This window comes from Oncorhynchus kisutch, unplaced genomic scaffold, assembly GCF_002021735.2.
Source record: "Oncorhynchus kisutch isolate 150728-3 unplaced genomic scaffold, Okis_V2 scaffold4072, whole genome shotgun sequence".
Taxonomy (NCBI): Eukaryota; Metazoa; Chordata; class Actinopteri; order Salmoniformes; family Salmonidae; genus Oncorhynchus; species Oncorhynchus kisutch.
Genome location: NW_022266017.1, coordinates 303692 through 321593, shown reverse-complemented (window position 1 = coordinate 321593; position 17902 = coordinate 303692). Strand labels below are relative to the sequence as shown.

Genomic DNA, 17902 nt, shown 5'->3' with positions numbered 1-17902 from the left:
CATGTCACCCCACCAAGAGACATGTCACCACAGCCAAGAGACATGTCCACCTACACCAAGAGACATGTCACCACACCAAGCGACATGTCACCAATACACACAAAGAGACATGTACCACACTACACCAAGGAGACATGTCACCACACTACACCAAGAAACATGTCACCACACCAAGAGACATGTCACCACACTACACCAAGAGACATGTCACCACACTACACAAGAAAACATGTCACCACACCAAGAGACATGTCACCACACTACACCAAAGAGATATGTCACCACACAAGAGACCATGTCACCACACCAAGAGACATGTCACCACGACTACAACCAAGAGACATGTCACCACACCAAGAGACATGTCACCACACAAGAGACATTGTCACCACACTACACCAAGAGATATGTCACCACACCAGAGACATCGTCACCACACTACACCAAGAGACATGTCACCACACCAAGAGACATGTCACCACACAAAGAGACATGTCACCACACTACACAAGAGACATGTCACCCACACTACACCAAGAAACATGTCACCACACTTACACCAAGAGACATGTCACCACACTACACCATGAAACATGTCACCACACCAAGAGACATGTCACCACACTACACCAAGAGATATGTCACCACACAAAGAGACATGTCACCACACCAAGAGACATGAAACCACACTACACCAAGAGACAAGTCACTACACCAAGAGACATGTCACCACACAAGAGACATGTCACCACACCAAGAGACATGTCACCACACCAAGAGACATGTCACCACACCAAGAGACATGTCACCACACTACACCAAGAGACATGTCACTACACCAAGAGACATGTCACCCACACCAAGAGACATGTCACCACACTACACCAAGAGACATGTCACCACACCAAGAGACATGTCACTACACCAAGAGACATGTCACCACACCAAGAGACATGTCACCACACCAAGAGACATGTCACCACACCAAGAGACATGTCACCACACCAAGAGACATGTCACCACACTACACCAAGAGACATGTTCACCACACCAAGAGACATGTCACCACACTACACCAAGAGACATGTCACCACACTACACCAAGAGACATGTCACCACACCACACCAAGAGACATGTCACCACACCATACCAAGAGACATGTCACCACACTACACCAAGAGACATGTCACCACACCACACCAAGAGACATGTCACCACACCACACCAAGAGACATGTCACCACACTACACCAAGAGACATGTCACCACACCACACCAAGAGACATGTCACCACACCAAGAGACATGTCACCACACCAAGAGACATGTCACCACACCAAGAGACATGTTACCACAACAAGAGACATATCACCACACAAAGAGACATGTCACCACACCAAGAGACATGTCACCACACCAAGAGACATGTCACCACACCAAGAGACATGTCACCACACAAAGAGACATGTCACCACACCAAGAGACATGTCACCACACCAAGAGACATGTCACCACACCAAGAAACATGTCACCACACCAAGAGACATGTCACCACACCAAGAGACATGTCACCACACCAAGAGACATGTCACCACACCAAGAGACATGTCACCACACCAAGAGACATGTCACCACACCAAAGAGACATGTCACCACACCAAGAGACATGTCACCACACCAAGAGACATGTCACCACCACCAAGAGACATGTCACTTTGTAATACAGCAGTAACTCTGTGTGGGTGAATATAATTTAGCCCAACAGTGTGTAAGTTACTGTGTGTGTCTATCATCCCACCAGCTCACAGCCACAATGCCTGCCTCTTACCTCAGGCTTCACTGCCAGGGAATGAGTGGGAAGACAGCACAAACACACACACACATTCCTCTAGTGGGATGAAATGACACGCACGAACACACACACACACACAGAGAGACACACACGCATGCACACACACGTCCATGCACACACACACACGCGCACGGACACACAAGCGCATTCCTAGTGGGATGGAATGATATAAAGGACCAGTTCTTTAGAATAGAAAGGAGAGAAGAACCTCGGTCGGGAGGGAGGGAATCAGGAGTCCAGAGGGGTTGGGTGTGTGTGTGTGTGTGTGTGTGTGTGTGTGTGTGTGTGTGTGTGTGTGTGTGTGTGTGTGTGTGTGTGTGTGTGTGTGTGTGTGTGTGTGTGTGTGTGTGTGTGTGCGTGTGCGTGCGTGCGTGTGCGTGTGTGTGTGTGTGAGTGTGTGTGTGTGTGCTGTTATCACCGTGACAACCCCTGCCCAGCGGCAGTGCTAGGGTCCAGAGAATGCCCAGTGAATGGGTCCTGTGTCTGCTGAGTTGGTAGGCTGGTACCAAGCACTGGGGACCAACCAACAGACAAAGGTTGTGATTTAGCCTTTAGGCCAGGGGATAGTGATGGTGATGGGGGAGTAGGAGGCTTGTGCACGGCTGGACTGTCACTGTGACACTCCTGGAACGCTGGAGCAGAGGACTGGCATTATGGTTTACAACACAGGGAGGGGGGGAGGGAGGGAGGGAGGGAGGGAGGGAGGGAGGGAGGGAGGAGGGAGGGAGGGAGGGAGGGAGGGAGGGAGGGAGGAGGGAGGGAGGGAGGGAGGAGGGAGGGAGGGAGGGAGGGAGAAAGAGAGATACAGAGATACAGAGAGGGAGAGAATACAGGGAGTGGTCTGTCAGAGAGAGGGGGTAGAGAGAGAGAGGGAGAGGGTGGTAGTGGTATGGGTTATAAGACAGGGATATGTCTGTGTGTAATAGTAAGGGGGAAGAGAGAGAGAGAGAGAGAGAGGGGGGGGGGTAGAGAGAGAGAGATAGTGTCAAGTGTTGATGTCACATGCACGACAAGTACAGTGAAATGTCTTTCTATCAAACTCAAAACCCAACAATGCACTAATCAATAACAATGTAATACTAGAGAAAAACACATGCATGAGATACAGGGTGGTGTCATGGCACCAGGACCAACGTAGGAGGGGATGGGCGGGAGAGACGGACAGAGGGTGGGGGATAGGGTGATGGACAGGAGTGGGAGTGGTGGGTGGGTGGGGTGTCTATGACAGAGACCTTTCTCTCTGCATTTCATAGAGCTCTGCGTGTGTGGTGTGTGTGTGTGTGTGTGTGTGTGTGTGTGTGTGTGTGTGTGTGTGTGTGTGTGTGTGTGTGTGTGTGTGTGTGTGTGTGTGTGTGTGTGTGTGTTATAATGTGTCTCTTATGTCAGTGCTGTTCCTGAGGTCTTCAGGGAGAACAGTGCGCTGGCATGTCAGTCAGTCAGTCGGGCGTCAGACACACTACGGACATGCCTGGCAGTCGGAGTCGGTTGGACACACACAGACAGAGCCATGCGTGACCAGTGTACAGTGTATGCCAGCACACACCCAGTACGCTGTCTGGGTTTGGGAAAGGGAGAGAGATTGGAAGATTAGAAGAGGCAGTTGGTTGGACACACGGACAGAGAGAGAGAGAGTCATGCCTGACCAGGACACATGGCGTTGCTAGCCACGGCGCTCAGAGAAGCAGAAGGAGAACATGTCCTCGCAGAAAGACTCACAGAAAAACAGTAGAGCCTCACCAGACAACATCGGGACAGCAGAGGGACTGCTCTTCTGTCTTCTATGTTCCACATACAGAGAAGGACCCTGCTGGTTGAGATTCCTGCTATGCTGCCTCAGGCAGAGCTGAGACCCAGTCTATAGAGGAGACAGAGCTGAGACCCAGTCTATAGAGGAGACAGAGCTGAGACACAGTCTATAGAGGAGACAGAGCTGAGACCAGTCTATAGAGGAGACAGAGCTGAGACCCAGTCTATAGAGGAGACAGAGCTGAGACCCAGTCTATATAGGAGACAGAGCTGAGACCCAGTCTATAGAGGAGACAGAGCTGAGACCCAGTCTATAGAGACAGAGCTGAGACCCAGTCTATAGAGGAGGCAGAGCTGAGACCCAGTCTATAGAGACAGAGCTGAGACCCAGTCTATAGAGGAGACAGAGCTGAGACCCAGTCTATAGAGACAGAGCTGAGACCCAGTCTATAGAGGAGACAGAGCTGAGACACAGTCTATAGAGGAGGCAGAGCTGAGACCCAGTCTATAGAGGAGACAGAGCTGAGACCCAGTCTATAGAGGAGACAGAGCTGAGACCCAGTCTATAGAGACAGAGCTGAGACCCAGTCTATAGAGGAGACAGAGCTGAGACCCAGTCTATAGAGGAGACAGAGCTGAGACCCAGTCTATAGAGACAGAGCTGAGACCCAGTCTATAGAGGAGACAGAGCTGAGACCCAGTCTATAGAGGAGACAGAGCTGAGACCCAGTCTATAGAGGAGACAGAGCTGAGACCCAGTCTATAGAGGAGACAGAGCTGAGACCCAGTCTATAGAGGAGACAGAGCTGAGACCCAGTCTATAGAGGAGACAGCGCTGAGACCCAGTCTATAGAGGAGACAGAGCTGAGACCCAGTTGGACGGGGTTCTGGAACATGTTTAGTTTTGGAACAGTGTGAGGATGATGCATTGAGAGAGAGAGAGAGAGAGAGAGAGAGAGAGAGAGAGAGAGAGAGAGAGAGAGAGAGAGAGAGGGAGCAGGCAGCTTGTTCAGCTGTGTGAGGGCTCGTAGGGTTAAACCCTGTGGAAGGTTGGGTTAAACCCTGTGGAGGGTTGGCTGACGTGGCCGCGGCAGTCATGGGTTCTTCTCTTCTTTCTCTCACACACACCGGGACTGGGGCCATGGACTCTCACACACACCGGGACTGGGGCCATGGACTCTCACACACACTTGCTGTGGCTGGTCTCTCATCACTTCTGTGGACAGGGAGAGGTTTTCTCCACACACTCATACCGTCCTCTCTGGGACCGGACCCATTCACCGCACACACACCAGCACCGTAAACACACACACACGGTGCTCTACCTCAGGGTGGATGGCTGGCCGCTCCGCCACTCCAGCTACTTTATCTTCATCACCACCTTCACCATCATCATCTCTAAATTATGAGGATTCGTCAAGGTACTTGTTTTTTAGTAATATGATGCTCTACTCTGTAGGAGTTGAACCATGGCTCGAATCCCAAATGGCACCCTATTTCCTACTTAGTGCACTACTTTTAACCAGAGTCCCATGAGCCCTGGTCAAAATCTGTGCACTATATAGAGAATAGGGTGCCCGTTGGGACTAAGACCATGTTAGCTGACAGCACAGTGCCTTCAGAGGACTTTCTGTCTCTTCAGTTTGTTTGAGGAGGATTATGACTTTGTTTTCTCTGGTCGACTTTTAGAAGTAACATTTTACTTCCCTAGGAGATATCTCTTTATTATTACTGAGAGTAAGTGCTTTTAACTCCCTCTCTGTCTCTGTCTCTGTCTCTGTCTCTGTCTCTGTCTCTGACTCTGTCTCTGTCTCTCTCTCTCTCTCTCTCTCTCTCTCTCTCTCTCTCTCTCTCTCTCTCTCTCTCTCTCTCTCTCTCTCTCTCTCTCTCTCTCTCTCTCTCTCTCTCTCTCTCTCTCTCTCTCTCTCTCTCGCTCTCTCTCTCTCTCTCTCTCTCTCTCTCTCTCTCTCTCTCTCTCTCTGTTGTTCTGCCTGTGGCACTCCAGTTGTCTTCTGTTTTCATCTCTGTATTCACATTGTATTACTTATGCATTTCTCTTTTAATCTCATTCTGATATTGGGATGTGATGTGTGGTAACAACCCAGACTTTACTGTCTATCTTTATTACTGCCCCTCTCTTCCTCTCTCCCTGTCTTCCTCTCTCCCTTTCTTTGTCTCCCTCCGTCCCTGTCTCCCTTTCTTCCTCTCTCCCTGTTTCCCTCTCTCCCTCTCTTCCTTTTTCCCTCTCTCCCTCTCTTCCTTTATACCTTTCTCTGTCTCCCTCCATCCCTGTCTCCCATTTCTTCCTCTCTCCCTGTCTCCCTTTCTCCCTCTCTCCCTTTCTTCCTCTCTCCCTTTCTTCCTCTCTCCCTTTATTTGTCTCCCTCCGTCCCTGTCTCCCTTTCTTCCTCTCTCCCTGTCTCCCTAACTTCCTCTCTCCCTGTCTCCCTCTCCCTGTCTCCCTCTCCCTGTCTCCCTATCTTCCTCTCTCCCTTTCTCCCTATCTTCCTCTCTCCCTGTCTCCCTCTCCCTGTCTCCCTATCTTACTCATCCTCTCTCCCTCCCTCTTCCTCTCTTCATCTCTCCTTCTCTCCCTCCCTCTTCCTCTCTTCATCTCTCCTTCTCTCCCTCTCTTACTTCATCCTCTCTTCATTCTAACATTCTAGAAGTCTAACAATTGCAATGTGTCTAACTCTCCCTCTCCCCCCTCTCTCTGCAGTCCAGCTGTTGAAATCGTCAGAGCTGGGTCGCCACAGTCTACTCTATGTGAAGGAGATAGGACATGGTTGGTTTGGCAAGGTGAGCTGCACCCCGGATTATTTTCTTAGCACATACTAACGACACAGAAACCACTCCTCCCAAAGTCTGTAGCTGGGTTCTGATTCGCTACCCTTGTTCCTGAATTATGCACAAGCTCACTTCCCCTCATGGATGTACAGTACAGTCATTGTTTAAACATGGACCAGCTAGAGGGAGGTTTCATCATGTATTATACCAGTCCGGTCCTGTATTGTTTAAACATGGACCAGCTAGAGGGAGGTTTCATCATGTATTATACCAGGCCAGTCCTGTATTGTTTCAACATGGACCAGCTAGAGGGAGGTTTCATCATGTATTATACCAGTCCAGTCCTGTATTGTTTAAACATGGACCAGCTAGAGGGAGGTTTCACCATGTATTATACCAGTCCTGTATTGTTTAAACATGGACCAGCTAGAGGGAGGTTTCATCATGTATTATACCAGTCCAGTCCTGTATTGTTTAAACATGGACCAGCTAGAGGGAGGTTTCATCATGTATTATACCAGGCCAGTCCTGTATTGTTTCAACATGGACCAGCTAGAGGGAGGTTTCATCATGTATTATACCAGTCCAGTCCTGTATTGTTTAAACATGGACCAGCTAGAGGGAGGTTTCACCATGTATTATACCAGTCCTGTATTGTTTAAACATGGACCAGCTAGAGGGAGGTTTCATCATGTATTATACCAGTCCAGTCCTGTATTGTTTAAACATGGACCAGCTAGAGGGAGGTTTCATCATGTATTATACCAGTCCTGTATTGTTTAAACATGGACCAGCTAGAGGGAGGTTTCATCATGTATTATACCAGTCCAGTCCTGTATTATTTAAACATGGACCAGCTAGAGGGAGGTTTCATCATGTATTATACCAGTCCGGTCCTGTATTGTTTAAACATGGACCAGCTAGAGGGAGGTTTCATCATGTATTATACCAGTCCTGTATTGTTTAAACATGGACCAGCTAGAGGGAGGTTTCATCATGTATTATACCAGTCCAGTCCTGTATTGTTTAAACATGGACCAGCTAGAGGGAGGTTTCATCATGTATTATACCAGTCCTGTATTGTTTAAACATGGACCAGCTAGAGGGAGGTTTCATCATGTATTATACCAGTCCTGTATTGTTTAAACATGGACCAGCTAGAGGGAGGTTTCATCATGTATTATACCAGTCCTGTATTGTTTAAACATGGACCAGCTAGAGGGAGGTTTCATCATGTATTATACCAGTCCTGTATTGTTTAAACATGGACCAGCTAGAGGGAGGTTTCATCATGTATTATACCAGTCCTGTATTGTTTAAACATGGACCAGCTAGAGGGAGGTTTCACCATGTATTATACCAGTCCTGTATTGTTTAAACATGGACCAGCTAGAGGGAGGTTTCATCATGTATTATACCAGTCCTGTATTGTTTAAACATGGACCAGCTAGAGGGAGGTTTCATCATGTATTATACCAGTCCAGTCCTGTATTGTTTAAACATGGACCAGCTAGAGGGAGGTTTCATCATGTATTATACCAGTCCTGTATTGTTTAAACATGGACCAGCTAGAGGGAGGTTTCACCATGTATATACCAGTCCAGTCCTGTATTATTTAAACATGGACCAGCTAGAGGGAGGTTTCATCATGTATTATACCAGTCCAGTCCTGTATTGTTTAAACATGGACCAGCTAGAGGGAGGTTTCATCATGTATTATACCAGTCCTGTATTGTTTAAACATGGACCAGCTAGAGGGAGGTTTCATCATGTATTATACCAGTCCTGTATTGTTTAAACATGGACCAGCTAGAGGGAGGTTTCATCATGTATTATACCAGTCCAGTCCTGTATTGTTTAAACATGGACCAGCTAGAGGGAGGTTTCATCATGTATTATACCAGTCCTGTATTGTTTAAACATGGACCAGCTAGAGGGAGGTTTCATCATGTATTATACCAGTCCAGTCCTGTATTGTTTAAACATGGACCAGCTAGAGGGAGGTTTCATCATGTATTATACCAGGCCAGTCCTGTATTGTTTAAACATGGACCAGCTAGAGGGAGGTTTCATCATGTATTATACCAGTCCAGTCCTGTATTATTTAAACATGGACCAGCTAGAGGGAGGTTTCATCATGTATTATACCAGGCCTGTATTGTTTAAACATGGACCAGCTAGAGGGAGGTTTCATCATGTATTATACCAGTCCTGTATTGTTTAAACATGGACCAGCTAGAGGGAGGTTTCACCATGTATTATACCAGTCCTGTATTGTTTAAACATGGACCAGCTAGAGGGAGGTTTCATCATGTATTATACCAGTCCAGTCCTGTATTGTTTAAACATGGACCAGCTAGAGGGAGGTTTCATCATGTATTATACCAGTCCAGTCCTGTATTGTTTAAACATGGACCAGCTAGAGGGAGGTTTCATCATGTATTATACCAGTCCTGTATTGTTTAAACATGGACCAGCTAGAGGGAGGTTTCATCATGTATTATACCAGTCCTGTATTGTTTAAACATGGACCAGCTAGAGGGAGGTTTCATCATGTATTATACCAGTCCTGTATTGTTTAAACATGGACCAGCTAGAGGGAGGTTTCATCATGTATTATACCAGTCCAGTCCTGTATTGTTTAAACATGGACCAGCTAGAGGGAGGTTTCATCATGTATTATACCAGTCCAGTCCTGTATTGTTTAAACATGGACCAGCTAGAGGGAGGTTTCATCATGTATTATACCAGTCCGGTCCTGTATTGTTTAAACATGGACCAGCTAGAGGGAGGTTTCATCATGTATTATACCAGTCCAGTCCTGTATTGTTTAAACATGGACCAGCTAGAGGGAGGTTTCATCATGTATTATACCAGGCCAGTCCTGTATTGTTTAAACATGGACCAGCTAGAGGGAGGTTTCATCATGTATTATACCAGTCCTGTATTGTTTAAACATGGACCAGCTAGAGGGAGGTTTCATCATGTATTATACCAGTCCAGTCCTGTATTGTTTAAACATGGACCAGCTAGAGGGAGGTTTCATCATGTATTATACCAGTCCTGTATTGTTTAAACATGGACCAGCTAGAGGGAGGTTTCATCATGTATTATACCAGTCCTGTATTGTTTAAACATGGACCAGCTAGAGGGAGGTTTCACCATGTATTATACCAGGCCAGCCCTGTATTGTTTAAACATGGACCAGCTAGAGGGAGGTTTCACCATGTATTATACCAGTCCTGTCCTGTATTGTTTAAACATGGACCAGCTAGAGGGAGGTTTCATCATGTATTATACCAGTCCTGTATTGTTTAAACATGGACCAGCTAGAGGGAGGTTTCACCATGTATTATACCAGTCCAGTCCTGTATTGTTTAAACATGGACCAGTTAGAGGGAGGTTTCATCATGTATTATACCAGTCCTGTATTGTTTAAACATAGACCAGCTAGAGGGAGGTTTCATCATGTATTATACCAGTCCTGTATTGTTTAAACATGGACCAGCTAGAGGGAGGTTTCACCATGTATTATACCAGTCCTGTATTGTTTAAACATGGACCAGCTAGAGGGAGGTTTCATCATGTATTATACCAGTCCTGTATTGTTTAAACATGGACCAGCTAGAGGGAGGTTTCATCATGTATTATACCAGTCCAGTCCTGTATTGTTTAAACATGGACCAGCTAGAGGGAGGTTTCACCATGTATTATACCAGTCCTGTATTGTTTAAACATGGACCAGCTAGAGGGAGGTTTCATCATGTATTATACCAGGCCAGTCCTGTATTGTTTAAACATGGACCAGCTATAGGGAGGTTTCATCATGTATTATACCAGTCCAGTCCTGTATTGTTTAAACATGGACCAGCTAGAGGGAGGTTTCATCATGTATTATACCAGTCCAGTCCTGTATTGTTTAAACATGGACCAGCTAGAGGGAGGTTTCATCATGTATTATACCAGTCCAGTCCTGTATTGTTTAAACATGGACCAGCTAGAGGGAGGTTTCATCATGTATTATACCAGTCCAGTCCTGTATTGTTTAAACATGGACCAGCTAGAGGGAGGTTTCATCATGTATTATACCAGTCCAGTCCTGTATTGTTTAAACATGGACCAGCTAGAGGGAGGTTTCATCATGTATTATACCAGTCCAGTCCTGTATTGTTTAAACATGGACCAGCTAGAGGGAGGTTTCATCATGTATTATACCAGTCCAGTCCTGTATTGTTTAAACATGGACCAGCTAGAGGGAGGTTTCATCATGTATTATACCAGTCCAGTCCTGTATTGTTTAAACATGGACCAGCTAGAGGGAGGTTTCATCATGTATTATACCAGTCCAGTCCTGTATTGTTTAAACATGGACCAGCTAGAGGGAGGTTTCATCATGTATTATACCAGTCCAGTCCTGTATTGTTTAAACATGGACCAGCTAGAGGGAGGTTTCATCATGTATTATACCAGTCCTGTATTGTTTAAACATGGACCAGCTAGAGGGAGGTTTCATCATGTATTATACCAGTCCTGTATTGTTTAAACATGGACCAGCTAGAGGGAGGTTTCATCATGTATTATACCAGTCCAGTCCTGTATTGTTTAAACATGGACCAGCTATAGGGAGGTTTCATCATGTATTATACCAGTCCAGTCCTGTATTGTTTAAACATGGACCAGCTAGAGGGAGGTTTCATCATGTATTATACCAGTCCAGTCCTGTATTGTTTAAACATGGACCAGCTAGAGGGAGGTTTCATCATGTATTATACCAGTCCAGTCCTGTATTGTTTAAACATGGACCAGTTACTGTAAGTCGATCTGGATAAGATCGTCTGCTAAATGACAAAAAATGGCAATCTAATGTTCTGAGGGTGAGTGAGAGAATGAGTGTACACTTTAGCGAGAATAAGGGTAAAGATTGGGACAAAACAGCAGCCTGTGTCTTTCCCTATATCCTCTCTCTTCCTGCTTTCCTCCATGTTACTGTCAACATCCCAAATGGCACCATATTCCCTATATAGTGCACTACTTTGGGCCAAAGCCTTATGGGCCCTGGTCAAACGTAGTGCAGTATATAGGGGATAGGGTGCCATTGGAGACACAGTGTGCTGTGCTGTGAGGTAGTGTGTGTGGAATGTGTGTGTAATGTGGTGTTGATCTTATTAGGGCCACAAGCTGACCTACAGCCTTGTCTGTCTGAGAGCTGGGACTATCTACATGTCACACTGAATTCCATTCCATCTGCATTGCTTCCAAAGCTTTTTAGTTAGTGCTGAACTGTATGTTTTGCTCTTCTCTCTGTCTCTACCTCTGTCTCTCCCTCTGTCTCTACCTCTGTCTCTCCCTCTGTCTCTACCTCTGTCTCTACCTCTGTCTCTCCCTCTGTCTCTCCCTCTGTCTCTCCCTGTCTCTCCCTCTGTCTCTACCTCTGTCTCTACCTCTGTCTCTCCCTGTCTCTCCCTCTGTCTCTCCCTCTGTCTCTACCTCTGTCTCTCCCTCTGTCTCTCCCTCTGTCTCTCCCTGTCTCTCCCTATCTCTCCCTCTTTCTCTCCCTCTTTCTCTCCCTCTTTCTCTCCCTCTGTCTCTCCCTCTGTCTTTCTCTCTGTCTTTCTCTCTGTCTCTCCCCCTGTCTCTCCCCTGTCTCTCCCTGTCTCTCTGTCTTTCTCTCTGTCTTTCTCTCTGTCTCTCCCCTGTCTCTCCCCCTGTCTCTCCCTGTCTCTCTGTCTTTCTCTCTGTCTTTCTCTCTGTCTCTCCCCCTGTCTCTCCCTGTCTCTCTGTCTTTCTCTCGGTCTCTCCATCTGTTTCCCTCTGTCTCTCTCTATCTCTCTCTCTGTCTTTCTCTGTCTCTCCGTTGCCCCCTGTCTTTACCATGTTAACTACTGTAAATGTGTGTGTGTGTGTCTCTGTGGGTCCTGTATAGGTTCTCTTGGGGGAGGTGAATGCAGGTCTCAGCACCACCCAGGTGGTAGTCAAGGAGCTGAAGGCCAGTGCCAGTGTCCAGGACCAGATGCACTTCCTGGAAGAGGCACAGCCATACCGGTCAGAACTACAACCATATGGATCTCATACCCTGTATACCCCACCCTTTGCATCCAGTACAATTAATTAATTAATTAATCAATCAATTGGTGAATGAATGAATGCCTATACATGGTTATCCTGCTACCTCTTTCCATGTGTTCTGACTGTATGTTCACTATAAACTATGACAGTAAAGGTGACTGTTGAACTATGACCCATCTCCTCTACCTCCCCCTTCCCCCAGTGCCCTCCAGAACCCAGCCCTCCTGCAGTGCCTGGCACAGTGCTCAGAGGTTACACCCTATCTACTGGTCATGGAGTTCTGTCCTCTGGTGAGAGAAACCTCCCTTAGCCCCCTAACCCCCTAAACCCTAACCCCTATCTCAGAGGTTACACACTATCTACTGGTCATGGAGTTCTGTCCTCTGGTGAGAGAAACCTTCCCTAGCCCCCTAACCCCTAAACCCTAACCCCTATCTCAGAGGTTACACACTATCTACTGGTCATGGAGTTCTGTCCTCTGGTGAGATAAACCTCCCCTAGCCCCCTAACCCCCTAAACCCTAACCCCTATCTCAGAAGTTACACCCTATCTACTGGTCATGGAGTTCTGTCCTCTGGTGAGAGAAACCTCCCCTAGCCCCCTAACCCCCTAAACCCTAACCCCCTAAACCCTAACTCCTATCTCAGAGGTCACAACCACCTTCTATATGGAGTTCTCTGGTGAGATGGATACTTGCTCCCCCTGTTGGTGGAATACTGTACTGTTACAGCCAGGGACAATCTGCTCTCTACCCTTTCCTCTGGGTTTGCAGAAGGGTCTGAGCTTCCACCATATTGATTACACCCTTACAGATCAGAGCTTCCACCATACTGCTAACACCTTACGGATCAGAGTTTCCACCTTACTGCTAACACCTTACAGATCAGAGTTTCCACCATACTGCTAACACCTTACAGATCAGAGTTTCCACCATACTGCTAACACCTTACAGATCAGAGTTTCCACCATACTGCTAACACCTTACAGATCAGAGTTTCCCACCATACTGCTAACACCTTACAGATCAGAGTTTCCACCATACTGCTAACACCTTACAGATCAGAGTTTCCCACCATACTGCTAACACCTTACAGATCAGAGTTTCCACCATACTGCTAACAGACATAGAAGGAGAAGTGGATGAGAGCAAGTTGTGACGGGTTATTGTACAGACATACATTACAAACATAGGTTTGTGTGTCCCAAATGGCATCCTATATTCACATCTACTGCACTACTTTTGACCATATTCCCTATATAGTGCACTAGGGAATATGGTGATATAGAGTGCCAAATCATTTTTATGACATCACTTCCTGTCCTGGTCATCAGGGCGACCTGAAGAGTTACCTGCGCAGCTGTCGGGCGGCTGACTCCGTGACCCCTGATCCCCTGACCCTCCAGCGAATGGCGTGCGAGATCGCCTCGGGCCTGCTGCACCTTCACAAGCACAACTTCATTCACAGGTGGGTTAGTAGACACCTTCACAAACACAACTTCATTCACAGGTGGGTTAGTAGACACCTTCACAAACACAACTTCATTCACAGGTGGGTTAGTAGACACCTTCACAAACACAACTTCATTCACAGGTGGGTTAGTAGACACCTTCACAAACACAACTTCATTCACAGGTGGGTTAGTAGACACCTTCACAAACACAACTTCATTCACAGGTGGGTTAGTGGACACCTGCACAAACACAACTTCCTTACGAACTCGAGTCCTAATGAAAGTCCTAGAACATATCAATCATTCCATAGCAATATGTTTCTGACATGTTGTAGTGAAGAGTAATGATATATACGCTGTATTTACGGTAACATACATGTTGTAGTGAAGAGTAATGATATATACACTGTATTTACGGTAACATACATGTTGTAGTGAAGAGTAACGATATATACACTGTATTTACGGTAACATACATGTTGTAGTGAAGAGTAATGATATATACACTGTATTTACGGTAACATACATGTTGTAGGGACATAAAACCGATAAAGGGAACTGATCGGAGGATGTTGAAGGATCTGGTCTCACTCTGACACATCCCACCCTAGATACAACTGGGACTGTGCAGCTGGTCTGTCTCCAAATTAACATGATATTGAGGATATTATGTACAATCTGTTCCTAATTACCTTACCTGTTTAAATAAATGTTAAATAAAAATATGGAAATATGTTAGGATATGACTGAAGCTGTGTTGCTCTGGCTCCCCTGCTGGTCTGTCCCGGTAACAACATCCTGGTGCTGCCTGAGTGACTCTCACCAACTCCAGCATCAGTGATTTTGTTGCCGGGGGGAACCCCTCTCTCCTTGTTACCATGGTAGCAGCCAATCATGTGCTGAGGAGCTGATGATAGGTAGAGTTAAGATCAACAAAATCTCGCTGCCTGTGTAGTAGTCAGAAATAGCTACAGAGAAAAATGAGAAATCCACGTAGCTACTTGTGCAGTCATACCAGTGAATTACACCCGTACTTTATGCTATTGAGTGGTAAATGTTGTGACGCATCGTGTTTTCCTGTGGTAACAATACATTCAATAACAATGATTGAATGGTTTATTGTGATACGATTATTACTGCAGTCAGAGTATTACATATGGTTTAGTCTGGTCTGGTGACTGGGTGGCAGGTAGCCTAGCGGTTAAGAGCGTTGGGCCAGTAACTGAAAGGTTGCTGGTTTGAATCTCTGAGCAGACTAGGTGAAAAATCTGACGATGTGCCCTTGAGCAAGGTACTTAACCCTAAATGCTGCTGTAAGTCTCTCTGGATAACAGCGTCTGCTAAATGGCTATAATGTAACAATGCAGTGAACTGTTCCTCCCTCTCCTCTTTACAGTGACCTGGCCTTAAGGAACTGCCTTCTGACCTCAGAGAGGACAGTAAAGATAGGAGACTATGGCCTCTCACACAGCAGATACAAGGTGAGCCTACAGTATTAACCAGTCTTGGTGAGTCTACAGTAATAAACCAGTCTTGGTGAGTCTACAGTAATTAACCAGTCTTGGTGAGTCTACAGTAATTAACCAGTCTTGGTGAATCTACAGTAATTAACCAGTCTTGGTGAATCTACAGTAATTAACCAGTCTTGGTGAGTCTACAGTAATTAACCAGTCTTGGTGAATCTACAGTAATAAACCAGTCTTGGTGAATATACAGTAATAAACCAGTCTTGGTGAATATACAGTAATAAACCAGTCTTGGTGAGTCTACAGTAATAAACCAGTCTTGGTGAGTCTACAGTAATTAACCAGTCTTGATGAGTCTACAGTAATAAACCAGTCTTGGTGAATATACAGTAATAAACCAGTCTTGGTGAATATACAGTAATAAACCAGTCTTGGTGAATCTACAGTAATAAACCAGTCTTGGTTATATTGTATGATGTATATTTCTACATACTGAATAGGGGGTGGGACAGAAGAATAGTTTCCATTGTAACAGACAGACGATAAAGTAGTATTTCCAGCTAATGATTCTGCTGTATTCTACTCTGTAGGATGACTACTTTGTGACTCCAGACCAGATCTGGGTGCCGCTGCGTTGGATCGCCCCAGAGCTCATAGACGAGGTCCATGGTAACCTACTAGTGGTGGACCAGACTAAGGACAGCAACGTCTGGTGAGCAGGGGGGAGGGGTCAGGGGTTCAAGGGTGTAGGAATGAATGGTGTCAGCACCATACACTATGGTTGACTCAGCCCTTACGGTGTTATTGTTAAGGTCAACGACACAGCTCTTCAACCAAACCTAGCCTGATCCCAGATTTGACTTATGGTGTTATTGATACAACTCTTCAACCACAGCTAGCCTGGTCCCAGATTTGACTTATGGTGTTATTGATACAACTCTTCAACCAAACCTAGCCTGGTCCCAGATCAGTTTGTGCTCTTTCCAACTCGATAGCTCATTGTCAATCCAGATGTGACATGACAATGAGTGACGAGGAGTTGTCATGACAGCACAAACACACTGGGACTAAATAAAGGCTCTGTTCTAGGTCTCTGGGAATGACTATCTGAAGATGTTACTTCATGGTTTGTCTCTGTTCTAGGTCTGGGAGTGACTATCTGAAGATGTTACTTCATGGGTTTGTCTCTGTTCTAGGTCTGGGAGTGACTATCTGAAGATGTTACTTCATGGTTTGTCTCTGTTCTAGGTCTCTGGGAATGACTATCTGAAGATGTTACTTCATGGTTTGTCTCTGTTCTAGGTCTGGGAGTGACTATCTGAAGATGTTACTTCATGGGTTTGTCTCTGTTCTAGGTCTGGGAGTGACTATCTGAAGATGTTACTTCATGGTTTGTCTCTGTTCTAGGTCTCTGGGAATGACTATCTGAAGATGTTACTTCATGGTTTGTCTCTGTTCTAGGTCTCTGGGAGTGACTATCTGAAGACGTTACTTCATGGTTTGTCTCTGTTCTAGGTCTCTGGGAGTGACTATCTGAAGATGTTACTTCATGGGTTTGTCTCTGTTCTAGGTCTGGGAATGACTATCTGAAGATGTTACTTCATGGGTTTGTCTCTGTTCTAGGTCTCTGGGAGTGACTATCTGAAGATGTTACTTCATGGGTTTGTCTCTGTTCTAGGTCTCTGGGAGTGACTATCTGAAGATGTTACTTCATGGTTTGTCTCTGTTCTAGGTCTGGGAGTGACTATCTGAAGATGTTACTTCATGGTTTGTCTCTGTTCTAGGTCTGGGAGTGACTATCTGAAGATGTTACTTCATGGTTTGTCTCTGTTCTAGGTCTGGGAGTGACTATCTGAAGATGTTACTTCATGGGTTTGTCTCTGTTCTAGGTCTGGGAGTGACTATCTGAAGATGTTACTTCATGGGTTTGTCTCTGTTCTAGGTCTGGGAGTGACTATCTGAAGATGTTACTTCATGGTTTGTCTCTGTTCTAGGTCTGGGAGTGACTATCTGAAGATGTTACTTCATGGGTTTGTCTCTGTTCTAGGTCTGGGAGTGACTATCTGAAGATGTTACTTCATGGTTTGTCTCTGTTCTAGGTCTGGGAGTGACTATCTGAAGATGTTACTTCATGGTTTGTCTCTGTTCTAGGTCTGGGAGTGACTATCTGAAGATGTTACTTCATGGGTTTGTCTCTGTTCTAGGTCTGGGAGTGACTATCTGAAGATGTTACTTCATGGTTTGTCTCTGTTCTAGGTCTGGGAGTGACTATCTGAAGATGTTACTTCATGGTTTGTCTCTGTTCTAGGTCTGGGAGTGACTATCTGAAGATGTTACTTCATGGTTTGTCTCTGTTCTAGGTCTCTGGGAGTGACTATCTGAAGATGTTACTTCATGGTTTGTCTCTGTTCTAGGTCTGGGAGTGACTATCTGAAGATGTTACTTCATGGTTTGTCTCTGTTCTAGGTCTCTGGGAGTGACTATCTGAAGATGTTACTTCATGGTTTGTCTCTGTTCTAGGTCTCTGGGAATGA

General features: G+C 45.8%; 1 protein-coding gene across 3 annotated transcripts in view; it reads left to right on the top strand.

The window, feature by feature from the left end:
- The window catches only part of LOC109879899 (serine/threonine-protein kinase LMTK1), a 59712-nt gene that overhangs the window by 26011 nt on the left and 15799 nt on the right, over positions 1–17902 (top strand). The window contains exons 1-7 of one of the 3 annotated variants that reach the window (XM_031822133.1): positions 4305–5018; positions 6317–6396; positions 12308–12426; positions 12653–12740; positions 13783–13916; positions 15299–15383; positions 15959–16080. In XM_031822133.1, the coding sequence (XP_031677993.1) occupies positions 5003–5018; positions 6317–6396; positions 12308–12426; positions 12653–12740; positions 13783–13916; positions 15299–15383; positions 15959–16080 (644 nt within the window). In that variant the 5' untranslated portion in view covers positions 4305–5002. Of the gene's footprint in view, positions 1–4304; positions 5019–6316; positions 6397–12307; positions 12427–12652; positions 12741–12963; positions 13028–13782; positions 13917–15298; positions 15384–15958; positions 16081–17902 lie in introns of those variants that run through there. The other 2 variants (XM_031822132.1, XM_031822134.1) reach the window with 2 other exon arrangements.